The sequence below is a fragment of the Marmota monax genome, unplaced genomic scaffold (genome assembly GCF_021218885.2).
Source record: "Marmota monax isolate L192 unplaced genomic scaffold, Marmota_monax_Labrador192_F-V1.1 WCK01_AAM20220418_F8-fsc00015, whole genome shotgun sequence".
NCBI classification, from domain to species: Eukaryota; Metazoa; Chordata; class Mammalia; order Rodentia; family Sciuridae; genus Marmota; species Marmota monax.
The window spans coordinates 19,672,225-19,698,856 of record NW_026692194.1 but is presented as its reverse complement, the minus strand read 5'-3'; the positions used below and the strand labels follow the sequence as shown (position 1 = coordinate 19,698,856).

The 26,632-nt window shown below is 54.4% G+C and overlaps 1 protein-coding gene across 10 annotated transcripts in view; it reads left to right on the top strand.

The window, feature by feature from the left end:
* The window catches only part of Ttc7a (tetratricopeptide repeat domain 7A), a 115,424-nt gene that overhangs the window by 69,070 nt on the left and 19,722 nt on the right, over positions 1-26,632 (top strand). For 5 of the 10 annotated variants that reach the window (XR_006847250.2, XM_046424712.2, XM_046424729.2 and 2 more), the window contains 6 exons: positions 1,032-1,149; positions 2,405-2,462; positions 3,713-3,785; positions 7,541-7,701; positions 22,997-23,113; positions 25,873-25,994. Coding sequence is in view for 9 of the 10 variants with exons in the window: in XM_046424712.2 (XP_046280668.1) it covers positions 1,032-1,149; positions 2,405-2,462; positions 3,713-3,785; positions 7,541-7,701; positions 22,997-23,113; positions 25,873-25,994 (649 nt within the window). In the remaining variant the exon portion in view is untranslated. Of the gene's footprint in view, positions 1-1,031; positions 1,150-2,404; positions 2,463-3,712; positions 3,786-7,540; positions 7,702-22,996; positions 23,114-25,872; positions 25,995-26,258; positions 26,565-26,632 lie in introns of those variants that run through there. The other 5 variants (XM_046424722.2, XM_046424752.2, XM_058573343.1 and 2 more) reach the window with 3 other exon arrangements.

Sequence of the window (26,632 nt, the reverse complement as noted above, 5' to 3'; positions counted from 1 at the left end):
GGGCTGGACCTAAGCAGGGACAGGGCAGGGGCAGCTCTGGCTGTGGTGCCAAAAGCAGCTCAAAAAGTGTGAGTCTGGTCTCCCAGTTGGCTGACGTTGCAAGCCCCTGGCTGGGGGAGACACCTGTGGTCAGGGGATGTTGACGTGGGTGGCACTAGAGGGCTTGGGTGTGATATGTTCTGCCCCTTGCTGTGGGCTGGCATGAATCTCAGGGACGGAGGGAGCATCTCTGCCCTCTCTGGAAGCTCATTTTCTCAGAGATGGGAACACAGACATGCCGCTGTGGGAGCGAGGAAGTGTTTCTTGGAGGCGTGTAGGCAAGAGTGGGCATGCGGTAGCCCCTGGCTGTGATGTGCCCTGCCACCTCAGCCTCTGTGGTGGGTGCCCCAGGGTGTCCATGAGGCCTGTCTCATGGACTCTCTCTTCATCTATGGGTATGTGATGGTCTGTGCATGTGTGACCCCTGCTAGTTGGTCCTTTTCCAACTTGAACAGTCCCCCTGCTGTGTGAGGGACAAAAACAGCCCTAGGCCTTTTTCCACTGCTCAGGGATGGAGCAGGCCCTGGACTTAGCCGGAGTGGCAGCCTGCCTGCCCTGTGGGGCTGCATGTCCAGCATGCCTAGCCCTGGCTCCCCTGTGTCTGCAGAGCAGGGCAGGCGCAGAGGCCACACAGGCAAGGAAGCAGCACTGACGGGCCTGCCTTGGGTTCCTGCTCCTGGCAGAGCAAGCTTTGGGGAGCCAGATCTCTGGGGCAAGGGAAGCTTCTCCCAGGGAGAGATGGCATCCTGTGACCTTGAGCACAAGCCCCCTTGGAGGGGGAACAGGTCCAGAGAGTCACTCTCCAGTAAAGGAAACCGCCAGTTCTTCTGCTCAATGCTTGTGTGGCCTGGACAAGCCTCCTGATCTCTAGTCATGGGGCCCATACGTGAGGAATCGCTGTTCTCGTCTGCACAGCAGCGTCCCAGGCTTGTGACTGTGTGTTGCCTGTCATGTCCAGAGCCCTCCCCTGACTCTACCTCTCCTCTCCACAGCTGGAGGAGGCCGAGCACTTTGCCAAGGTGGTGGTCAGCCTCGGTGAGGAAGCTGGGGATTTCCTCCCCAAGGGCTACCTGGCCCTGGGTCTCACCTACAGCCTGCAGGCCACTGACGGTGAGTGCCAGGCCCTGTGAGAGGACATCTCAGGCTTCCTAACTGCCTCCAAGGTGTCTTGTCCCACCAGTACCCCCACTGCACCACTCCCCACAGACACTATTCACATTCTTCTGCATGGCACACGCACACGCGCACACACACACGTGCACAGATACACACCTCTCAGTTCTTTGGTTCAGACTGCCTTCATACCCAGCTCTTCCCACACTCCAGTTCTTCCCACCTTTTAGGCCCTGCCCCAGCTCCAACAAAGCCCAGTCTGATCTCCGTGGAGCTTCTGGTACTTTCTATCTGTGGTGCCCGGTATCAGCCCTCCACCCCACGGTGCCTTCATTCTGGTTCTCACAGACTGCTGTGATCTTCTGAGGTCTTTTAAATCCCCCATCACATATGGCATGGTGCTGGGCATACAACAGGTGCTTCATAAGTACTCGTGCTTAGTTGATAGGTTCCACTCCTTCCTGCCCAGGCCTGGTGCTCTCTCCCTTGTGCCAACTTTCCCCCATTGATCAGGCAGCTACCCTCCTGTTCTTGCAGCATGAAGGGAAGGGAGTAACAGACCCCTCCCCAGGCCTAACCTGGACTGGGATCTACCTTCACCCACCTCTCCCTAGTGCCAGGCTGTGGGAACAGGGCTGTGCACACTTGGCCTCAGAGGCCCTGCGCAGCCTGGCTTGTCCAAAGAAGAGAAGAAGCTGCCTACGAGAGCCTAGTGCAGAGCCAGCTCCTACTGCTCAAGGCATGTGGCTGCAATGTCTTCAGGCCTCTGTGCCCCCCGCATGGTCTAGAGGGATTCCTCAGTCCCTTGGTCACAGTAGGTTTTGATCAAAAGAGCTCCTAGCCTTCGACCCTGTCCTGGTAGGGACTGTTCCTGAGGCTTTCAAGGTGAGGAGCTCTGCTGGCTCTCAGTGCAGACCCTGGGGTGGGGCCTGCACACAGTCATGCTCACACCACACCAAGGCTCAGGACACCTGCCCTGCTGTGTGTAAAGTTGGATGCAGTTCACCAGAAAGGTGCTCAGCTTGGGGTTCCGTCAGCAGCGTGGTGGGCAGGGAAGCCCACCACAGGCAGTGACCTTTCTCAAGGCTTGGGCCTTTGAGAGTCAAGTTGGTCCAGGGGGCAGAGAAGCCAATGGAGTAGAAGGAACCTGTGTGCCAAGAAATGTGCTAGGAGGCCAGGGCAGCAGAGAGCATCATCAGGGCTGCTGGCCTTCGAGGCCCCTGATGTCTCAGAATCCATCTGTCTCCTACAGCCACCCTGAAGTCCAAGAAAGATGAATTGCACCGGAAGGCACTGCAGACGCTGGAGAGGTGAGGAGATGTCCGCTGGCCCCAGGGGCCCTTTGGGGTATTCTTCCCCTCCATGTTTACCTCTGAGGTGTTCACCCTTATGAAATGGAGGTTTCTATTTCCACTTTATGGATGAAGAAACTAAAACTCTGGGAGGTGACACAGCAAGCAAGGTCAGGCCATGGGGGGTTGGGTACGCAGCGAGCCCTGCCCTCAGCTCCAGGCCTCTGGCCTTCAATGCTGGTGGAGCCCCGGGGTCAGCTAGGACCTGGGACTATGGCAGCTACTAGGCTCAGCCCCTGGGGCTCGGGGCTCTAAAATGGAATAATAGCACACTGCTGGGTGACAGTTACACGAGATGAAGCAGGAAGTGCATCTGGTTGCCATCTCCTACCTTTATCAGAGAGTCAGGAATGGTGATCGTCTCCTTTCAGGCTCTCCCAGCCACCTCACGTCTGTGAGGACCTCCCATCTTCCCGCAGCCCTCGCAGAGATTTCCTAGCAGCCTGGGGTCAGGGGACAGAGACGACCTTCTCCCAGGAGCTCTGCTGCCTCAGGCCCACCCTTGCCCAGCCCCTCCTCTGCACCACAGCCCCACCCACCTGTCTCCCTCCTCCCTCCTTCCTCTGCCCTCTCCTGCATCTTCTCCCTCTGAGCCTCTGTGTATCCTGCTCCCTCCTGAGCACTGAGGTGGCTGTGTTGTTGGCTAGGGCCCTGCTGGGCCTCCACTTGCCAGCTTTGTTGGAACATCTGTCCCCCTCTGGGCAGATTGTACCCCTACCCAGGGATGCAGCTCCAGGGGGTTCTGGAGCTCCAGGAATGGGAGACTCTTCCCCACCAGCTCTTCATTCTTGCCAGAGAGGCCATTCTAGGTCCTCCACCCTCAGGGAGCCTCTGTCCTTCTGAAGAGAGGTGGGAGGCTCTGGCCAGCTGACAGATGCTCAGAGGCAAAGGCCAGGCTGCTGGGTATGGATATACACACTCTCTCCCCTCCCTCTGTTCACTCAGGTCTGTCACCTCAGGGCCACATTGCAGATGGTCCCTACCTCAGCTAGTGCCAGCCCTCCAGAGCAGCTGTCCCTGCTTTGGGGACTTCTGCCTAAGCCATCATCTTCCGACTGGATGTGCCTCCAAGACAGGGCCTGGCCGAATCCCCCATCCCCACTGTGTTGGCCCACAGCGCCCGGCTTAGGGTTGGCAAGCTGGGGTCCGGCTCATATGCTATTGCTCAATCATTGATGACTGACTTGTCACTTCCTCTCCCCATACAGAGCCCTGGAGCTGGCACCTGGTGACCCCCAGGTCATCCTTTATGTCTCCCTGCAGCTGGCCCTCGTCCGACAGGTGGGTTGTCACAGTTCCTAGGCCCCAGATCCCTGGGGGGTGCTGATCCCTTCCTGGCCATTCTGCTTACTAGCTGTGTGACCCTCTGCAAGAGACTGGGCCTCTTTAAGCCTCTGTGTTCTTATCTGTTGTGAGCACCTTTGTGCCCCTCCTTGGAGAGTCCTAGTGAGGATGAAGTCAGTTAATGGGGTACAGCCCTGGCCCATGGGGAGCAGAGAGGAAGGGAGCATCTCTTGCCCTCACTTACCTTACAACATTTCAGTCTTCTGAGGTGATGAGTGATCACAACAGCATTTGCTTGTGTCCTGCCTCCCACCAACCTTTCCCTGAGAGTCTGGGGGAATGTGGCACCTGGAGCAGTTTCCGGGTGGGCTTTCTATGTTACCCAAAGCCTTTCCCTGAGCCTCGGCCTTGGCTTCTGGGACCCTTAGGGGCCTCCTGTCAGCCAACTGCCTTCACCATGCTGGGAGCACCGCCACCACCTGCAGCTCTTCAGGTGGACCTACCTTTCCCCAAGCTAGCAGCTGAGCTGTGAGCTGTCAAGAGGACACTGGCTATCTAGGCACGTCCCCATCCCAAGCCCTGGAGAATCTCCCTTGCCTCACACACACTACAGACTGGTGCTCTGGGAACACATGTGGCCTCCAAAGCAGGACCTCTCTGGTGGCCTTGGCCTACTGCATATGGACCGTGACACCCACTGACTGCTCAGGCACCGCAGACAAGCCCGTTTTCCAACAGCTCTCGTCTCCTGTGCCTCCGGGAAGCAGGCTGAGCTCCAGACTGCTGGAGCGCTGGACTCGGGTCTCCAGTACAAAGCTCTCCCTGCCCCAGTTAAGAAAACCGTGGTCCATCCAGGGATGGGCATGGCACCTCATTCCTGGCCAGGAGGCTGGTCTTGCTGTCGTGCCTGGACATCGGTAGTTGAGTGGGCTTTTTCTCCTACTCCAGGGTGGTGGGGTTCTGTACTGTCTGCCTGCATCACCCTCCCCTGGAACATGTGTTGGCCTGGCTCCTCTTGTCACTGCATGATGGTTCTCATTATTGGAATCTCTTCCTTCTCACCCCATGCCTGGACCCTTTTCTTGGGTCCAGTGACCTGTCACTGTCACTCTGAGTCCTTCTGTCTCCCTCTCTCTGTCCTTCTGTCTCAACCATTTTCTCCCCTCGGCCCTGCCGTCGTTCCTGCTGTCCTCCGCTGCTTTTCTCGCTTCCTCTTCTATCCCCTCCCCTGTGACTCACCCCGTCCCTCCTCCACCTCCACTCTGTGCCCACGCTCCTGACTTCCAGGCCTTGAACCAGGCACTGGGTCCTTCTGTGTCTGTCTCCAAGAGCATCACTCTCCTCCCAGGAACACAGATGGAAAGATACCTGAGACTGCTTTATTTTTAGCCTTCTGTAAAAGAACCTGGTGCTTTTCTTGCCAATCAAGTTAATGATAAACCTTTGGTGATGCATTTTTTAATCTCTTTAATTATTCACTCATCTCAGATGAATAGGGCCCATCCTTCAAGAGAGATGGCCAGCCAGGCCATTGTGGCCTGGTGCCTAGTTTCCCTGGGGACTCCGGGTCTCATCAGCCTCAGGGGTTTGAGGGCCTCTGAGTGGACTCTAAGCCAGAGCCCTTACCCGCCTGATTCTCTGAGGCTTAGAGCCATCCCATCCTGCCCAGAGCATGTCTTCCTGCTCCAACAGTGATGTTTAGGGACATGGGTGCCTAGCCCAGAGTAATGGGGTGTGTTGTGGCAGAATTACCTTGGCAGGAACAGCCTTGGGGAGGCACAGATAAGCCAAAGTGGTAGCCACAGTGATCAAGGGGGTAACAGAGCCTCATGCTAAGAGTTGCAACTGGATGAAGCAGCAGTTGGAGGCGGGGTAGAGGAGGTTTGTGTGTCCTGGGGAACTGGGCCAGGATGGAGGTACCGACATTTGGGAGGTGAGGAGGACATAGTAGTTAGCTGGACGCCTGCCACAACCCTGGTCCATCTGGCTGGCCTTGACCTGGGAAGAGCTGAGTGTGGGCCTTTGGCTCACCCAGCAGGGGCTTTAGCAGCTTGTTGGAGGCCCGGCTCTGTTGCTAAATAGCTCCACAGGGCTGGACCTCTTAGGGTGAGGACATTTGAAAAGATCAAGGGATGGAAGATAAACATGCATTTTCATTTGCAGAGTTAGTTCATTTAACCTTTCTGAAGTAAGGCATGTGCCTAACTTGCAGATAAGGAAACTGAATTCAGAGAGACTGGAGCTCCAGGATATGGCTAGAACCATTTTTCCCCCCAAATTCACAAATACTGCTCTTTCTGCAACAAGCCCAAAAGAGCGTGATCAGTGGATTCAGATGGCACTGCCCCAGCCAGGACTGGAGCAGTAGGCTCGCATGTGTTTGCTAAGAAGGAGGAGATGGTGTAAGGGGCGCAGGTCACATGAAATTGTTCGAGAGCTGCCGCAGGCACCAGGATGATGGGCATCTTTTGAAGAAGACTGTTTACATTGGTGACTGCCAGAATTCTTTTTACTCCTTGATGTTTGTGGAAACTTTGCCCAGCCCCTGCCAAGGGTGTACAGGCCTGGCACGTGGGTGGGGGTTGGGAGGAGCTTTGCTCCCTGACTGAGCAGCAGATGGGTGCAGATACTAAGAGGTGGAATGGGATGCAAGAGATGAGCCTGCAGATGAACCTTGGAACCGACCTGGGGAGTGTTGTACTGAGAATGATTTCTTCAAGAGAGGGGAGTTCCCGGATCCAACCACATCCTCCCCAAGGCCAGCTAGAAGCAGGGATCCATCCTGGCAAGGCAGTGGCAGGCAGGCATATGGTCTTAGCCCTGCACAGTCTCCCTTTGGGTGTTCTAGGAAGTTAACCCCACGACCCTGTTGCTACTTGCAGATGGGGCATGACCACAGCTGCAAATCATGAGTCCCTCAGCAGCTAGATCTGGTAGGGTGTTAGGGTCCCACTCAGATAGGACAGTAGAAGTTGCCCTTCCCCGCTGTACCTGCCTCTCCTCACCAATAGGCCTCCCAGAGCCACCAGGGCCTGGCCTCTTTCACATAGAGCTCCAAGAAGAGAAGCAAATCATGGGAATCATGTGGCCCTGGGTGTCTCCACTGTCTTCCAGAAGACCATGGGCCGAGTTCACAGCATTCCTGGGGGCATCTGCAAGGGGCTTCCCAGAACCCTCCACGTGACTTTCTTCACCCTGCATGATCTGGCCTCCTCCAGTCTTACTTCTGTATAGAACCAGGCTTGATAATCATTTATTGAGTCATAAAACAAAACACAAGACTAGAATCTGGCTAGGCCCCCCCCCAATGCCCGCATTAGAAAGCAGTCTCCCTCTCTTCTCCCACTAACCTCAGCTGCATCCTTGCCTTAGGTCAGCTTTTCTCCTGCCTGGAACACCCCCTTTCTATCGCTTTATGCTGAGAACCCCGTTTCCATTGGCTGACCCCCGTTGTCAGAGCTCTAGGAAAGGGCTTCTGCACCTGATCAGGCTGCCTCTTCCTAGAACTTCCACACTTCCATTTAGGAAGTGCTTCCCAGTGTCTACCAAAATCCTTCATGCTGCACCATGAACCTGCTGCCCTCTACTCCCCACAGGGACAGCAGGTCCCTCCTTGATGGGCTATCTGGGGGACGTGTTTTCTTGTTGTACAATCCCCATCCCCCAAGGCCCAGGGCTCGCTCACTTCTTGGCTGACACCTGGCCCCCAGAGCCTTGGGGAAGGTCCCTAAGCTGGCCATTTGCTTTGGCAGATCTCTAGTGCCATGGAGCAGCTGCAGGAGGCGCTGCTGGTGTGCAGGGACGATGCCAACGCACTCCACCTGCTGGCACTGCTCTTCTCCGCCCAGAAGCACCACCAGCATGCCCTGGATGTCATCAACATGGCCATCACCGAGTACCCTGAGAACTTCAAGTGAGTTCCCTGGGGACCCTGTCTGGTGGGGGGTGACTGGCCACTGGCAAAGGCACCTGTGCACACACACACATCCTTATTGCCAGCCACGCACATGGAGTAAGCTCCTATTGCATGCATGCTCCCAGGTGGAGACAGGGTGTAGGGCGGTCAGTGACCCTGGGGCTCTGTACTGGGGTGCCACACAGGGACTAGTGAGCCTGTGCTGCTGCTCAACTTTGGGGGGCAGGGACCGTGGACATGCAGAAGAGGGTGTGGCGCGTTGGACTGCAGGTGTACCGCTCAGGTGCTTCCGCCCGCCCCACTCTGCATGAGCATCCTCGGGGCATGTGACTTAATCATGACCCTCATACAACCAGCCAAGGATGGGATTCTATCACTGGCAGAGCTGGCAGAGGCCAAAGGAGCCATTCCCCTGCCTCCAAGCAGCCATTCCACCAGCCATTCACTTGGCCCAGGCAGTGGTGGGTGGGGCAGGACTAGTTCTTCCTACCCTCACCTATAACACAGGAACTACTGCCACCAAACCAGAACATGGGAACAAAAGCCACTCAGCTGAGGCAGGAGCCTGGCTGCTCTGTGGGAGGAAACCAGGGGGAAGACATCTTTTGACTTCTGCCTTCTTCCCCTCAGGAACAGGTGACACAGGGTATAATAGTCTTTGTTTCTCTGAATCCTATAATCCCAGAATGAGGGGCCCCTGAGCTCCCTGACTCCCACCCTGTTCCACCTTGGGGACTGAAGGAAGGCCATTTAGAACCAACCTGAAGCTGTCCCACTGGAGACAGCCAGGAGGAAGCTGGGGTCCTGGTCACCCTGGTCACTGTGACTCATGCTGGCAGTATCAACGAGAATTGGCAATGTTATGGAGAATTAGGGAAAATCAGTGGAATCCTTGGGTACTTCAGTGGTGATGGGTGATAAGGGAAAACGCAGTGTCCCAGCCTGGGAGGTTCTCCTCACAGGGAGACCTGGGCTTCCACCTCTGTCCTATCAGAAACAGGGCTGACCACAGGGGTCATGCTTGGCCTTTCCAGCACCCCTGGCCTCCTTCTGAGAACACTGCAGGTGATTTCACTTGTGGCCTCTGCCAGGGTGCTGAGGACTGCTGTGGATGGGGTCCTCCTCACCAAGGCCTCTAAAGAGTGGTACCCGAGCCAAGCATCACAGTGGGCCTTGTGAAGAGGGGCCCACCATGAATGAGGCCCAGGGCTGTCAGTGCCTTGCCAATTAGCCTGCTCTGCAGTCTCAGGATCCTGGAGTCTTGCTCTGCCTACCCTCATCCAGATGGACCCCCACCTGCAGGACCCAGGTGGGTCCCAGCTGCTCACAGGTGTGAGTAGAGCATGTGGCCATCTCAACAAAGGCCCATCCTTGTGTTTAAGGGATGGCCCTGAGTCTGAGCCTTGACCCAGCTTTTGAGAAACTGGTAAAATTCTGATCACGTCACTTTATAAGGCAGGTCACTTAGGGGATTCTAAAACCCAGATAAATCCGTTTGGACAAGGGATTAGATACCTCATCTCAGTTAATGGCAAATATTATACAGCAATACAGGCTGATAACATTTATGGGTTTTTTTAAATTTATTTATAATGAAAATACACAAAGACAAAGTTTCTCCAATCCTAGTGCTGCTACCTTCCACTTTCCAACTGCATCCTCACACCCGTCTACCAGGCCCTGACTCACTGTGGCTGGTGTGCATGTGATCCGTGTGCCTGTGCCTGTGTGTACCTGCACTAGCATGTGTATGTCTGTGTGTGCATTCACTCTTGTCAGTTAGGCCTCAGTGGAGACAGAAATGGCTAAGAAGATTTAGAATCCTCTTGGGGGGTGGGGGGTGGAGGCAGCGTGGTGGCACACACCTGTAATCCCAGCAGCTCAGGAGGCTGGGGCAGGAGGATCACAAGTTCAAGGCCAGCCTTGGCAACTTAACAAGACTCTCTCTCAAAATAAAATTAAAAGAGCTGAGGGCATAGCTCAGGGGCAGAGTGCTTGCTTGCCTAGCTTGTTCAAGGCCCTGGGTTCAATCCCCAGTATAAAAACAAAAACAAAAACAAAAACAGAATCTTAGGGTGAGAAAGGGGAAGAGACTCCTCAGCAACCCCTGGGGCTGGGCCGTGTGCACCACAGATGCCAGGCAAGGCTCAAGGCAAACAGTATTTTATCAGCAAGTCCTTTTCCAAGTGAATCTCACACGGAAACTGAGAATATGAAGCAGACAGCTCTCTGACAGGGCTTCAGGAAGACTCAGAGCTGGCCCAGGAGGCCTGCCTTGCACCCTAGTTCCAGCAAAGGAGGCCTTTCCATTCCAGCTGCAGGTGGGCAGGTGGCTCAGTGTGTCTTCCTAACTTCTGAATTGAGTGCTCCAGCAGGCACCCCCTCCCCGTCACGTGACCACCTCCCCGGGTTGAAAGTCTGAAGTCCAAGCTGTGTGAGGTGCAGCAGTGCATGGGGTCTCTCAGTGTGGGGACCATCCCTCTGCCCGCCCTCAGCGTCCCTGGCCCACCTCGGGCAGGTGCCTCCTGCAGGCACCACTTCCTCCACTTTCCTGGGCTCTGGGTTGGCCTGGGAAGGCTCGGCTTCCTCAGGGCAGGGTGGGAGCCCCGCTGCTGCCCTTCCCCAGCTGCATTCTTCACCACCTTCCGCCCACCCCACCAGGACACGCCCCCTCACTCTGAGTGTGTCTTCATGGGCAGAGGGTCCTGGCCTTGAGCTTGCTGCTTCCTGGGGACATGAGTGAGGGCTGTGCTTGCGTGCATGTGGGGAGATGGATTTCATCAGATTCTTAGAGGGGCCTTGCCACAGAAAGGTGGAGGAGCTCTGGTGCAGACAGATGGCTGCTGTCAGTGTGCAGCCTGAATCCTGGGCTTCCCCGCACCCCCAGCAGTGTCCCCGCTTGTGCAGGCGGGAGCCTTAAGGGGGCAGCCTCTGCCGTGGGAACAACTCACCCATACAGAGGACGCACTGTGACTGAATCAGGGGCATCAGGAACTCAGGGGGCCGAGACCCTGCATCCCCTTTCGTGCCCTGTAGTGTGCAGAGCAGCGTGCTGCAGGGCCGCCCCCGAGTTGCACCCCGCCTCTGCCCATCTGCTCAGGGGTCAGCAGGGGAGGAGAAGCCGTTTTTATCTTGAGCCACTCTGAGCCCCTCCTCTGCCAGACCAGGAGGAGCTCTGTTTTCATCTGAGCCAGTCCTTAACGGGTACAAAATAGGCTGAGGTGTAGCTCAGTGGTAGAGTGAGTGCTTGCTTTGTCATGTGTGAGGCCCTGGGTTCCATCCCCAGCACTGGAGAAAAAACTCTAACTGGAAAAAAATATATAGGGCTTTCCGGCCTCCAGAACTGTGAGAGAATAAACCTCTTCCATTAAAAAAAAAATACATATATATATGTGTTTTAAATATATGTACACGTGTATATGTGTGGCTGGGGAAGCTGCCTTCCTTCCACCTCTGTTGAGTGACCATAAGGTAATGACCATGTCACTTTGCAAATAAGTCATTCTGTTCCTCACAGCAGAAACCCCAGAGTACAGAAACCCAGGGATTAGCAGGAAATGTCATTGAGTCCATTACGGGTCAGGGATCTCTGCAAAATGTCATTGCTCCTGGATTGACACCGAGTCCTGCTCCTCCAGCTGCTCCCTGCACTGGGAACAAGCACAGTGGCTCCAGCTGTTGCCAAGATAGTTAATTAAAACAACTGGTCCAGTAAAATATCACTCGGCAAAACAACATGAACCAAACCTCCTCAGCCCTGACCTCACTGTTGCCAACAAACTCTGTTTTCAGGGGACATTCACAGGCCTATGGTGGTCTCTCTTCTACCAAACACAGGCTGTCTGGGGGTTGACGCCTCCTAGAACTTGTCTTTCCTGCAGCAACCATCAGAGCAGCAGGTGCCAGAGCCTGCCCCAGGGAGGGGAGAAGTGGCAGGCCACTGTTGGCATGGGCGCTTTGCCCGTCATTGTTTGAGAGAAACCTGGTGCAGGGGAGGAAGCCAGTGGGTAGATGGACCCCCGTCCACTAGAGATTATCCTCGTGTGAGAGCCATAATGAGGTCCCTGCCCTTGAGTTAGCTCTGTCACTTGCCCATGCCACCTGCAGCAACTTGCTTTTTGAAAAGTCAGTCAACATCGGTCCTGGCTTCCTGGGGTCTGCTTTGAGACTCAAACTAAAGGAGGTCATGTAGCTGATGGACAGCCGTGCCTGAGGTGGCAGTGTGGAGGGTCGAGGGGCTGCCCACCGAGTCACACTGGTATCTGGGACCTGAGGGCAGCAGTGGGTGCAGGGACCAGGAGTTGGAGTAAGGAGGTGGTGCCCTGTGGGTCCTTCCCAGGAGGCCAGCTCTGGGAAGAGCGTTGTAATGTCACCCCTCCCATACAGCCAGCGTCAACCTCCCAGAGCAAAACCTAGCTTTCGTAGAGTAGAAAATCCTTCAGAATTCAGGGATTAGAAAGCGAAGCAAAGAGGATCTTTATTTCCATGCTGCGGGATGACCTTTAGTTAGTAGAGCTCAGGTTTAAAAAGGCAGAAACGTGACGAGGCAGAGACTGATGGCCCCTCAGGGACAGTGTGAACCTGGCACGATGGGAACCAGACACCCGGGGCGGCTTCCTGAAATCCTGTGGGCTTCCGACTAAGCCCTGGACACATGTGCTGGCCAGGCTGTCCCTGACCACCAGCCAGGAGGCCCAGGCCTTCAGGGGGCAGCAGTGTCCCTGTTTGGAATGTGAGAAGCTCCTGCCATCCCTGGAGATGCCTTTCTTCTAATTTGGGGTGGGGGAGGCAGCTGGGCGACTGGCCAGGGAGGGGCACGGATATGGGGTCAAGGGGAACAGGTCACTGATAAGCGTCCTTCCTAAAGCCATGGCACTGTCAGGCAATGGTTTTAGGTAACAGATTCTTTGCGCTTTAGTCAGACCCTTGTAGTGAAGGTCACCATAGCAACCAAACAAAGTTCCCGGACTAATGATGGGAGCTTTCCAATAACCAGCCTGTCAGTCACTGTTCCCACCCAGCCCTGGAAGCCTGCCAGGCCGGCTACGAAGGCCCAAGCCATACCTAGATCAGCAATGGAGCAAATGGTTTTTCTTCCCGCTCCACGAGGGGCAAGACCACATCCTCCCACCCTCCAAGCCTCAGTTGGTCAGAGTAGGTCCTCCTAGGAGTTCCTGCTGGCCCAGACCCGGTCCTAAGGGAGTTGGAAAATCCTGGGGGAAGGTATGTCATAGCCCCAGAAGGCCCGTCCCATCAGGGGAACAATATGGCCCTCTCCACAAGCCTGAGCTCGCTTGGGGTAAACAAATGAACCGCCCAAGCCATCTGCCCCAGGAAACCTAGATTGTTTTGGAAAATGTTTGAGCTGATAACTAGGCATTAGCCAAGGCGGACCTCGCCTGGATCCAGTTCAGGCTGAAGCTGAGCTGAGCCTCTAGGGCACTTCTCTCATCCACCTGACCTGCCTCACCTATTTTCTCAGATTGCTGGCGACAAATTTCTTGTGGCGCATTCCACAGAGCAGAAAGGATCAGAGTCCTGGGGCTTCTGTTTTCTGCCTTAAACCCAGTGTGTTTGATTGTCCTTATTAAGGACTTGTAGTACATCAAAAGGATGCTTAAAATACCAACACTCCAGCGAGGGGGTTGGAATCAAAGGTATTAGTACAAACAGTTTATCACTTTTGCTGGGTTCATGAAACCTGTTTGGCTGCCCCAGCGGGCCTGAGGCGGACACCAGCCACGGGATGAACTTGCCGGCCAGGGGGGCTGAGGGAAGTGTTAAGCCAGGCGTAATCACTGGCAGCATGGGATCCTTCCCAAAGGTCAGTTCCTCCTCAGCTAAGCTAGGTTGACATTCAGCATTTCCCCTCATCAGTTGTCCCATGAGCACCTCTGATCTCACTTTGTGTCCCGCCTATGAATCGTAAGGTACAGCCCTGGGTCTCCAGGTAGTGGGCAGCTTACATTTGACTTTAGAAGATAGATGACATGGGTTGTTTTGTTTGTCTCGGGAAGAGAGGAAGGAAGACAGATATTTGCAGGTTTTTCTCAAAGGAATTCTACGTTTGTCTTCAAAAAGGGGGTTTTAGCCCTTGGCTTCTGATGCTCGTTGATCTCCCTGTTATAGCCTGGGCCTAGGACACATGGTTGTCTGTAGCAGAGACAAAGTCTGTCTGCCCCTGGAAGAGGGCCCTGCCCACAAAGCAGGGCTGATCTCCTCAGCAGGGGGAGGTCTTCAAGTACATGAAGGTCTCAATGAGTAGAAGTGACAGACGGAGAGCAAGGCCATACCTGCTGGGAACCTACCTTTGTTCTACATGAGGGCCTTTCTAGAAGGTCTTCTGCCCAGAATGGTTATGAAAAGGCTCTGTGTGGTTTACATTCAATCCTGCCAAGGTCGTGAATTTATGTCTAGGGAGCATCTGGAAGTAACTGGAGGTGGTCCACAGCAGAGGGAAGCTGAGCCCAGAGGCCAAGGGGATCAGCCATCGGTCAGCACAGAACACAGCTGAGAATGGTGTGCCCAGGCTGGGGGCCACCCTCAGGGCAACCTGCTTGCTCACCAGGTAGAGGAGGCCTTTGAAGGAAGGAAGAGCTACTTCAGAAAGTAGATGTTTTTTCAGACCCTTGCTTTTTAAAGGGTCTCAGTCAGATCATGTTAAATGAATCAACTAAGAAGTGGAGAATCAACAGGAGCCTTCAAAGACTGAGGGACATGAGTCAGCGGGGCCCAGTGCCCACGTCTGTCATCCCATCTATATGAGAAGCTGAAGTAGAAGGATCACAAGTTCAAGGCCAGCCAAGGCAACTTGACAAGACCCTGCCTCAAACTAAAAAATAAAAAGATCTGGGATGTAACTCAGTGGTAGAGAGCCATTGGTTCACTCCCCAGTACGAAAAAAAGAAAGAAAGAAAAAATTAGGAGACATGGATCTGTGGAATCCTCCAATTCCCAGGGGAAAGGAATCTCTGCTTTAGGGTTCAGAGCTGCTAAAAGGGGTCCCTCCTGTGTTGGGGATCAGTCTCTGGGAAGGTAATTTAGCTGGAATGACCTTCCCTCTTTCAGGGAGGCCCCTGGTCCTGTTGAGAGTCCCTGTAAAAATCACACCCTTGAAAGAGCTGTGTGAGTTAAATTAGGCTCCCACCCTCGTGGAGTTTTTCCCAGAGCCAGGGAATTTGGAGGAATCTGGGAGACCTGTGTGGCTCAACGTGTCCCTGGCATCCTAGCCCACCCGCTGAGATCCAGGTGATCAGAAGCTGAAGGGGGCCAGGGGCAGGCTGGGGAGGGCTTGCTCCTCTCCTTCCCCCCACCATCCTGTCACATGGGTGGGGCCACTGTGCCTGGCCAGGTGACAGCATGTCCCCACTCCAAGCCTTTATCCTTGCCCTTCCAGTCCCCCTGACCCTGCCCAGGTGCCCTCCTCACCCCACTGCATCCAGATGTCCCTGGTTGTCTGGGACTCTCCCAGGCCCCACTTTGTTCTCAGAACCTTCGAGCTCCAAAGCCGAGCCGCTCAATGGAGTGACCGATGTGTTTTGGTTTTTTGTTGTTGTTGTTGTTTCCTAATTGCTTCTGATGAGTTTGAAAGCCCCTTTCAGGCAGGGACTGTGACCTCTCCTCTGTCGACTACCCCCACCACTGGGAACCCAGGGCTGGGCACCCTGCGCACCTCTGGAGACCCTCAGACTGGTAGACTAGGAGAGTTGTGTTGGGGTTTTTTTGGAAGGAAAGAGGGGAACACATGAGGATTTTGGCATCTCGCAGGCCTCCCCCTGTTTGTTGTGGTTTGGTTTGATGTCTCTTGGTTGGTCTGTACAATACTCCTGTTATAAAGGTGAGAAGCTAGTGGAAGAGCTGGGTGATATCTCAAAATCAAATGGCGGATGAGTGGCAGAGTAGGGACTAGAACCCAAGGAGCTGATGGCTGGACAGCCACCATCGTGAACCCTGAGCACCCGACTGCAGCAGGACACCCCGTGCTTGCTAAACAAAAACTCACTGTGAGTTCATGTGAATTCCCACATGGATTCACATGATCCTCTCAGCAACCCATGGAGGGGTAGGAACTATTGTTATTCCCATTTTACAGATGAGGAAACAGGTGCAGAAGGGCTAAGTTTGCAACTGTGTGTAATAGGAGCTGAGTAAATGAGAGTGACAGGACAGACAGGAGTCGGACCCTTCATGAAGTGCCAGCCTCTTGGCTGGGCCTTTTATGTGTGTGTTATTTTCACACAGCCATCTTCAGGCAAATAGAATCTGTCCTTCCCGTTTTACAAACAAGAATTTTAATAAGTTTAAGTGAGCGAAGTGCTAAGCCACTCAGTGAGACTCTGTCTCTAAATAATATACAAAATAGGGCTAGGGATGTGGCCCAGTGGTCCAGTGCCCCTGAATTCAATCCCTGGTGCCCCAAACCACCCCCACCCCCACCCCAAAAAAGAAGTAGTTAAGTGAGCCAGGCGTAATGGCGTATGCCTATAATCCCAGCGGTTTAGGAGACTGAGGCAGGAGGATCATATCAATTTAGCGAGGCCCTAAGCGACCCTGTGAGACCCTGTCTCTAAATAAAATACCAAAAAGGACTGGGGATGTGGCTCAGTGGTTAAGCACCCCTGGGTTCAAGCCCCAGTAACAAAAAGGAGGGGAAAAAAAAAAAAGTTCAAGTGACTTGTCCCAGGTAACATGGTTAGAAGAAGGGACACGTGCATCACCAGATGGGGGCCCCTTGCTGTGCACAGATTCTGGCCTCCTGGCCAAAGAGTTATTTGCAGAGGCGTGGCCACCTGACTCAGAGAATAGCCTGCTTTTTCACTCAATTATGTGTTTTCTATAAAAATAGAACTCTTCATTAAAACAGCCCGGCTAAGCCATCAGTTGGAATTACTAATTACTGTCCTTTAAAGAGATAATACCCCCTTTTGTGCATTCACCACACCTGCCACCACCCTTGGCCTCATCTCAGAGGGCTCCCAGGATGGCCAGGAGCCAGGGGCAGCAGGAAGAGGCACCCAAGGCCCTGAGAGCACAGCTGGGGCCAGTGGGGCCAGGGAGAAGGGAGCATCCCCCAGGCTGCTCTGCAGCACACTTCCTCATAGTTGCTGTAGTCCTGGGAACACCCACAGCTTTCCAGGCCTGCGGAAGTCCTCGTGACTCAGCTTCCTGCTTCCGTGCTTCAGCACTGGTTGAGTGGTGTGAAGGAAAGGCAGTGGGGATATAAAGATAGAATGACTTGGTCCCTGCCCAGACAAACACAGGACCTGCTAGGAAGACGGGTCTGAGAATGACAGCTACTTTTTCTCAAGGGGTAACTATATCCCGGACAATGGCCTCATGGGCTCTCCTTCCTCCCATTCTCCCAATGACCTCCTGGGCTATTTCGTTGCCCTCCCTGCTTTGCACATGAAAATTATGTTCAGAGAGGTTGAGGCACTTTTAGCAAGTGGCAGAGCCTGGAAGTATATAGGATCTCAACATACGTCCTCCTGTTTAGCAGGGAGGGAGCTAGGGACCCGAGGTGGCTGCCGCAGGTCTGCCACAGTTACCAAGTTTGAGAGTTTATTGCAGGTGCTGAGTAATCCTAGGGAGCTGCTTTCAGGATCCCCCCACCCACAAGAGTGGACAGCCATGATGAGCAGCTGGAAAGGGAACACAGGATTGGAACCCCAGGTCAGGAGATGGAGAGATTGACCTCTGACCCTAAGTCAGTGCTTGCTAAACCAGAAATGTCACAAAAATATCCCCTCTTTGTAAAATAATTTTTAAAAGCTTTTGGACTAACCGTGCTCATCCAAAAATCTTTTCTCTTTATGGCAGTGAAGGAAATTGTTTGCCTTTGCCTCAAATGGGAAGGGCTCCAAGACTTAATCCTTTTGACAAATAATTAGCAGCTTGATCCTGCCCCAGGAGTGCAGGCCAGGGAGGGCCAGGGAGAGAGGGAGGATAGGAGGCGAATGCCAACATCCTCAGCCCCTGGCCAGAGCAGTTGGAAAGATGGGCAAAGCTAGTGACCGGTGATAATAACCAATTTATACCAGGGAGCAGAGACACTGACTTCTCCTGGGGAGGAGGACTGCGGAGACTGACTCGTCTGTGGGGCGGAGCCGTTTCACAGTTCAGCAGGGGCTGGCTCTGCTCAGGTCAGCTGAGCACCTGTCTGTGACCCCCACCCAGGAGCTAAAGGGTATGGGTGATGTGGCAGGTCCCTGTCCTCAAGCAGATCACAGTGGTAGCTGAGGGTGGCAGTTCAGCTAGTGTCAGAGGGAGTCTGAACCCCCCCGCTTGGGAGATCTGGAGTGGGCCGCTGAGGGCTCTGGCAGACACTCAGGAGAACTGAGCTCTTTGACAGTGAGCAGGCTTCTCTCTGCACTGAGCCTCCCTGCTGGGATCAGGGCGCACTTGCCACAAGATTTGGACAGGGCCACAGAGTGGAGTGGCGGGAATGAGGAGACTCAGGACCCAGCAGCGGGACAGTGTGTTTACACTGGCCCTTGCTCCTTCCCTCCCCAGAGAGAACACTCACTTTCACATCAGCCTTCAGAGGCCGAGGGCGTGGCAAGGGCCTGAGCCTTAAAAGACCTCAGTGTCCCTTCCACAAGGTCTTCCTCCACTTTCATAAACAGGAAAGTGCTTGCAAGAGAGCATCACAGCCGAAAGCACTTTGCCCAGGACTTGGTCCTGGAGCCATGGGGAGGACCTCCTGACCAGGTGGGAAGCTCAGGGGCTTTCTTTTTCTTTTTTTTTTTTTTTTTTAATATTCATGTTTTTAGTTGTAGTTGGACACAATATCTTTATTTTATTTTATTTATTTTTATGTGGTGCTGAGGATCGAACCCAGGGCCTCACACGTGCTAGGCAAGCGCTCTACCGCTGAGCCAAAACCCCAGTCCTCTGGGGCTTTCTTAAGCTTTCTGAGGCACCCGGCCTGGAACCCTGGTCTGCCAATGTGGGAGGCCTGCAGTTCAAAGCGGGCATCCCTTCCCAAGCATCGGGCAGGCCCATGTTGGAGAGTTGAGGGCTGCTGTGGGGTTTCTCCGCTGCTGCTCATAGGTGACCAAGGTTCAGCCTCATGGGAGCCTATAGTCAGCTGCCTTCACTCCTGTTTTACAGATGTGGAACGTGTGACCTGCCCATCTGGGTGGCCGCAGAGCCAGGACTTTGGCATGGGTTTCTGACTCCTCAGCCAGTGTCTCTTCACTCTGAGTGACATTGCAGTGCAGGGTTTGAGGACAATAATGTAACTTTGGAGCTGTTACTGTGGGCTGCTTGGAGGCTTTTGACTTCTCTGTTGTAGACTATGCTTCTAAAATTTCTCCTGGAATGGCTCTTGTCTGAGTGCCCGTATATTGGAGGGTCGCTAGATTACAGAATTCCCATCTTAGAGACCCTCCTTAGTTATACTTTTAGCCTCACTCTATGACTGTCTCTTGGGATAAAGATCTCTCTTCCAAGTAGGAGGAGACAGATCCCTGCACACCATCTCGGGAGCGTGCTATTCATCATAGGCCCTGTCTTGTGTGTAGTGAAACTTGGCTTGTGGACTGTTTGGATTGAAATTGGTGGTGCTCTGCGTCAGCTGTGTGAGTCCAGCCCACACTAAAACGTGAGGAGTCAAGTGATCGGACTCCAGCTCTAGGCAGACACTGGGTGCTCAGCACAGGGGCTGGGCACTGCAAAGCACCACAGATCCCTGTCCCACAGGTACGCACCCTCCAGGTGGGCATGCCTGGAAGACAATGAGAGAGAAAAATTAAGTGCTAACTGAATGCAGTCCCCAGGCTCTTAGAGAAAGGGAAGGTGGTCATTTGAGGCCTTCTAAGAGGACTGGGATTAAAATAGGGTTTTGGTTTTGGTTTTTAAATCTCAGAGTCCCTTGTTCAGGGTTGTCTTAGACTCCTTCTGTATTAAGACAGATAAGGAGGAGCTGCTGCTTGAAGAGGGTGGACAGCCTGACTTGCCCACTCTGCCTCTGTCACCTGGGAAGCCCCGTGTTCTAATAAGACTATGGCCATAGCTCTAACTGCCTGGTGGGTGACTCTTAACTGTTTATTGGGTGACACCCAAAAGTGTCACCTACCAAACATCGTGGCACTCCAGGGTGCTCTCTGGAAAACTGGGCCCAGAATATGTACGTGGATGGCAGCCACCCATCCCAGTGGATGGGAGGGGAAGGGAACTTGTGTCCCAAGGCTGGGTTTGGTTGTCTTAGAGCCAGAGTGGAATGGATTGCTGGTCCCTGTCCCCTACAGGACAAGAGCTCAGCGGTGAATTGGAAGCAAGCCAGCAGGTGTGCACACATCCAAGCCACACCCATAGTGAAGGCTGTCCTGGAGGCGGGGTCTACAGCCCCCAAGGGGATACACAAAGAAAGTCAGAGGGTACCATCTGGATAGGAGCTGGCCGGATGTCTGAGGGGGAAGGGTGACTCCCAGCAGAGGCCACGACGTGGAGCATAGCACACACAAGTCCCAGAGCCTGTGCCGAGGCTCAGGGAGCTGCTGACTCCCACGTGAGGAGTCCAAGGTCATTGTAGGAGGAGGGGCCAAAGGGAATGGAAGGTGGAGCCAAGCTGGAAGGCCTCGATGTACCCTCAGAGAAGCTTAGGCTGGTGGCACAGACAGTGGCAGGGCTTGGTGAAGTAGGTCCCTTTGGCAGCTCAGCTACCAGACCAAGGAAGTCTCCTTGGAGCTAATCTGGAGCCTCAGTATGCGGGAGTGAAAAGCAGACGAGAGGGTGGCTGTTGGAGCCCGTGCCTGGCCCGGAGAGGATGTGGTTGGGTTGAGAAATTCCACTCGGGGTCACTCATGCTAATGGAATGTCAGCGGCGATTGGGGGTGCAGCCTGTGTTGATAGAAGCTGCCGCGCTGACAGCTCAGCTTTCCACCCCTTCTGTGCCAGGCACGTGGTGCAAACAGGTCTGCCAGGGACCCATCCTTCCCTCGGGTGCAGGAGCAGGCGTGGGAAGAGGGCTCTGGAAGAAAGAAGCTTCTAGGGAGATGTGTGGGTGGCGGAGAGTGCGGGAATGCTGCATGGCCTGTCTGCCCAGGAACTGCCCCAGCCTAGCCCAGGTCCTGTTGAAGTCACCTGCGCAGGGAAGTTGCTGTGGCTGGCCAAGGGGAGGTGTGGTCTGGGCCTGGGCCTGAGCCAGGGAGGGGCTTTCCCTCCTCAGCCTGTAGGACACAGAAGTCTGCTCCAACCTTCCCCTTCTTCCTCCTCACCCCAAACCTCTCTCCCCGACTCCAGCCACATCCCACCCCTCCCTCCTTTTCATCCAACACCAGCTCCAGCAAGACCCCTTCTCTTTTCTTTTTCTGCGCTGAGTCTGAGCCAAAAATACAGCATCTGGTTCTCTGGACAGTTTGACATTTTTAGCACTGTAATTATTACCTTGAAGACAGAATTTGTGTCTTCTACTTCATATTTCCCAAAACAAAGGCACCTAGAGCGGGGCCCCTTGAAAGTCTGGGAAAGAAAAATGGGGCAGCAGGGTCAGTTCTCCCCAACAGCTGCCCACAGGATGCCAAGAGCTGTTCTTTGGGGATGTGCCCATAGGGAGGCTACAATATGAAAACCCGGGGTTCTGCCCCCAGGACCCCAGAGGCCAGTGGCTGGTCATGAGTTAATGTTCAAAAAGGGTACCAAAGATTGGGGAAAGTTTCAAAGTCAGACTTGGGAGGTGGATGAAAATGGAGAGGAGAGGCCATGTCGGGGACCTGTGTCCAGGGACAGGAAAAGCATCTTTGAGGAGAAGTGAGGAAAAAAATAATACATGCCAGAACCCCAAACTCTTCTTCCAAAAGGACAATGGGGAAACATTTCACCCCCCTCCTTCTCTATCAACAACTCACAGTCTAAGATGGGGTGAGAAGAAAGGCTCAGAATGAGCCATGGAGCCCTGGCCTCATTGCAGAGGAAGAGGAGGCCAAGACCCCAATTGAGGGGGTGGGTGGGAGGGCCAGCACCCAGAGGGAGGCCAGCCTTCCCTGGTAGGGCTGCCCCTTCTGCAGCCTGGAGCTCTGGGGCGCAGGCGCTCCATGCACCACCGGGGTAGGGCTGTGCTTCTGCATGGGTGTGATCAAATTCCAGCCTCACAGTCATGTGCTTCACTCAGCGGCCATGCTGTGGATAACGGGGCCTCCCTGCTGACCTCTGAGAACCAGGAGTGACAGCCTTGCCTGGGCCTCAGTGGCTCAGCCAGACTCTCCACAGGCTGCCCAGACAGTGGGTATGCATCAGTACTGCTGGCTCTGCCGGTGGTAGAAGTGTTGCTGGACTCCCTGTCTGGGTACCGCCTCCAGCACCCTCAGACTCCTCAACAGTGGAAAGGCCGACACCTGCCAAGGCAGGGCCTCCGGGGCTCCTTCCAGCTCTTGGTGAGCAAGGAGTCTGATCGGTCTGGGTTCAGTGTTCTTGCTTTCCCTGCTGTGCCCAGGGCAGAGAGGAAGCTGTCCACCCCTCCTGCCCGCTCGCCATTCTAAGGGCTACATCCTTCGCTCATCTTGCCTCAGAGGACTTCAGCTTTTCAGGGAGAAAGTCTGAAAGCTGCTGCCATGATGCAGCAACTGTCCCTAAATAGTGGTTGAAAGGGGGGTTTCATGTCACTTTAATCCCATGTAAGGGGGTCTAGCTATCTTAGGAAATCCAAGGAAGAATTTTGTGATGCAGAGTCCCAGGACCTTCCCAGCATATCCAGGGTCGGGAATCAGTTCCACTTAGTTCCCAGTTCCACTTAGAAGATGTTAATTGGGCAGCTGTTGTGTGCTGGCAAGGTAGAAGGCAGAACTGTGCCCTAAGGTGACCTTTGTTCCACCAGTTTCCTGCTTAGCCTCACTGAGTCATAGCTGCTTTCCCTTATCTAAGGCCCTATCCGGGGCCCCATAGGGCACGAAAGTCTAAAACATGTGTCAGTGGCATGCCGGGAACCGCTCAGCTGAGGATCTGGGGAGGCAGAGCAAACTGCCAGGCTGGGAATCATACCTAACAACACTTTAGAGCGTGGGCAAGATGGCTTGTAATCAGGGGACAGGCAGAAAGAGCACAACGGGCACTGACAGATGCAGAAGAGTGTCTCATGCTTTGACCACACACATGGGGAGAAACAGTCACAGAAAGAAAGAGGCCCAGGGGTACAGTGGAGGCTGCCACCCTCCCATGCGTTCTGTCTCTTGTGGCTGGGAGGTGGGCAGATGGGGGCTGCCCTGGTGGGGCAGAAACCCATGGGGTCCCACTCTTGTGGGAAAGCCTTGCGTGGGCCCTCTGACTGCCACTCTGTCTCTCTCTCTCCCTGCAGCCTGATGTTCACCAAGGTAAAGCTGGAGCAGGTACTAAAAGGCCCAGAGGAAGCCCTGGTGACCTGCAGACAAATGCTGCAGCTATGGCAGACACTCTACAGCTTCTCCCAGCTGGGGTGAGTGGCTGTCGTCATCCCTTGGGTTGCCAGAGGGTGGAGGGCCCAGTTGACAGGCAGTGGTTGCCAGGACAACGGTCCTCAGCTGAGTGTCTGCAGTGCCTGGATGAAAGTATGGAACTTAGCACTCACGGGACTTTGTACATCTACATCTGTGGTTCAGCTTTAACCTCCTGGTAGTCCTCGGTGACCTGCATAAAGACCCAGATTTTGAAATCAAAGCTGAGAGTGGTAAGAAAATAGAGAAACGAGTATTGAACACCTGAGCCAGGTGCTGGGCTTGCCACTTCATCTGACACCTCAGCTGCTTCTGTCCTACACATTATCTGATTTTATCCTCAGCCCAGCAAGGAAACTGACTCAGAGACACTGAGTAATATGGGCCACTCACCTGGCTAGTGGTAGGGATGGGACTTGAACCTGGGCCTCCTGAGTCCCAGCCCATGGAGTCTGTCACTTCTTTCCTGGGTCTTTTTGGTAGTTGGAAGAAGAGGAGGAGGAGGAAGCTCAGGCCAGAGAGCCACCCACACCTCCCCAGTCACCAACAGTCTCCATGCACCCTGTCTCCTGCAGTAGGCCCCAGCCTAGGCTCTGAGGTTTTCCAGGGCCACAGTAAGGCTCTCTTGACCTGGTTGAATCTTTGAAAGTCTTTGCTCAAACCCTCTGTCCAGCCTGCGCAGCCCAAAGGACTTCCTGTAGGGCAGGTGCACTGCCTCTTCCTGTTCCACTGGACCCCACCCTTCCCCTTCTCTGGAATGGTTCCCTGTGTCATTCCCCTAAGGACTCAAGGGACCCTACTCTGGAGGGTATTTGCATTTTCACAGGAATTCTGGGCCCCACAAGGCCTCCAAACTCCCCAGAGGAACCTCTCCTGGTGACATTTACAGAGGTGACCAGGTGGAGTCAGTCTTCCCTCCACAGGCCTTGTAGCCTAGGAGATGCCAGAGCAGAGCAAGACCAATGCATAGAACTGCCAGAAGGAGACTGTGGAGTGAGGGACTTAAGGAGAGGATTGGGAAGATGTAAGGATGAGGGCCAGTCTCCTGTGCCGGGGACCTGGCATTCAGGGCTTCCTCCCTCTGGCGCTGTGGCAGCTGGGGCGGGTGCACAGCATGGCTCCTTTTCTGCAGAGGAGCTCCCTTTCCTTATCTGAGTCCTTATCTAGATGACTGGTTCCCTGCTCATTCAGGTGGCCAGTCTCATTGGGGCACTTCTGGTCGGCATCCTTGTCTTATTTAAGGCCCAACCTTCAATTTAAGGCCTGTACTTCCTTAAAGGGATACAGGATTGCTAAGTGCTGTCACAGGGGCCAGGGGTAGTAGGGTTTGCCTGAGGTCACCTCAAGTCACCACCCACAATGGAACTTGTCACAACAGGAAACCTCTAGGGAACCTCCCCCCAGACCCCCACCAAGGATAGGGCATGGCTTACCTAGGCCATCTGCCTGGACCAGGGGCCTGAATCCAGTACCTGTTTGGCTCTCCCAATCTGGGTGTGGAGTTCTTCAAGTTAGGGAGCATGATACACACGGCAAGTAGTTCCCAAATATGGAGCGATCTGCAGCCCTAGGAGAGGCCCCTTGGGATGGAAGAAACAGGAGACAGGAAACTGTTCCTGCAGATCAGGTACCTGGACAGGAAGCCAGAAATATGCAAGGCGCCTGCCGGGACTGTCTGATTTCCCCTCACAAAAGCCCCGTGAAGTGGATGTCGTCATGCTCGTTTCCAAGAGAGAAATTTCATGAGAAAGGTCAAGTAACTTCGCTGAGGGTCACACAACCAAGAAGGGGTGGCCCCATGGTTTTAACCTAGTGTCTCTGGCCTGCACTTGGATGCCCCCAGGGAACGGGAAGAGGGTGGGAGAAGACCGCCTGACCTGAACCACTCACTGTGCTATGAGGGGTGGGGCCCTCTAATACCCAATAAGATGATTGCATCCACAGGCCCAGATTGGGGCCAGCATGAGCCTGAGTTTGGATGGCAGAGACGCCTTGGATCCTGGCATTTTGCAGGACCATCGTCTAGGCGTCCCTTAGAAGGGAAGATACCTTCTGACCTTCTGGCCCAGGCTGGGCTGCTTCTCTCCAACCCTTTCTGCTGCAGATCTACTCTAAGTGTCCCCAGCCCACAGGTTCCAGGGTCGTGGGCTTCCTCAGCAGTGGGAAGGGGCTGGCTGGGCTGCACATGCCCCGGGAAGGGCCCACCAGGCTCATATACCTTTCTGAGCTGGCGGCTCCTTCCTGGCTTCCCCAACTGAGAAAACTGTACGGGAGCTGCAGGAACCTGGGGAATTGAGTGGGGGGCAAGAAAGGGTCACCATGCTTCTTTATATCCCCCCAGGGGCCCCCACTGGCTCTCCTGGGACCACCCTGGCAGCTGGAGGTAGGGGATCCTATGGCAGGATTCACAGGATCAACTGGGCCCTCCTTCCCCAGGGCAGGCCGGGGCACTCCTGGTGCCTGTGAAGACCAGGCAGGCTTTCCTAGGAAGCCAGTCCGGGTTCCCTGCACTGAAGGAGGTAGGGTAGAAAAAGCCTCAAGTGACCTAGGGATTTCTAGCCCCCCTGCCTCAGAGGAGGGCGTAGGCAGTGTGGGAGGGTTTCCAGTCCTTGGCCTGTGTGATGTGGGACCCACGCTGAACCCTCTACGTCTCCGGTTGTCTTGGTCCTTCCCTATCTTTCCAGGGACTTGGGCTCTGTTTCTGGGACATGAGTTCTCAGTCCCAGCTAGCCCTGGAGGACACCAGCCTCTGCCTCACCAGGTCCTGCCCTCCCTTGCTTTCCAGAGGCCTGGAAAAGGATGGCAGCTTAGGTGAGGGCCACACGATAAAGAAGCAGAGTGGCATGCACCTGACCCTGCCCGATGCCCACGATGCAGATTCTGGTAAGAATGTGCCCTGTGGGCAGCTCTTCACATGGAACCAAAGCTCACTGTCCCAGCCTGAGAGGACCAAGGGAGGGGGGCATCTGCGCAGCCTAGCCAAACCCATCGCTGCTCCTTGCTGCTGCTTCCCAATGGTCTGGATGCTCAGGGGTGGCCCTCAGACACCTTTCAGGCTGATCTTGACTCAGGGTAGGACTGACTGCTGGCCCTGGGTGGGTGGTGGGCAGCTGAGTGGGCAGGGGTCAGGCCTTACCTCTGGGGTAGGTAAAGAGAGAGAAGACTTGGTTGGAAAGACAGCCTGGAGCAGAGACGACTTCCCCTAAGGCCAATGCCAGACGCCAGCGGCTGCCTCATACCCCGGTAGATGAGTCAAACAGAAAGGAATGAGCAGAGCTCTTCAATTCTACGCTCAAAGCTGACTCTTTTCCTGGAAAAACTCATCCTGAAACCCAGGCTTGTGATATTCAAATGAATTGGGAACTACAAACCTACCATGTTTAAGCTGAGGACCTGATTAAAGCAAAACACCTTCCTCAAAAACACAAGAAGAGTTAGTCATGGGAATGAAAGTGTGAGTGGAATTGTATTTAGTGGAATTGCTCATTTTTTTTTCACTTCTGTGAACTGGAGCCAAGGTG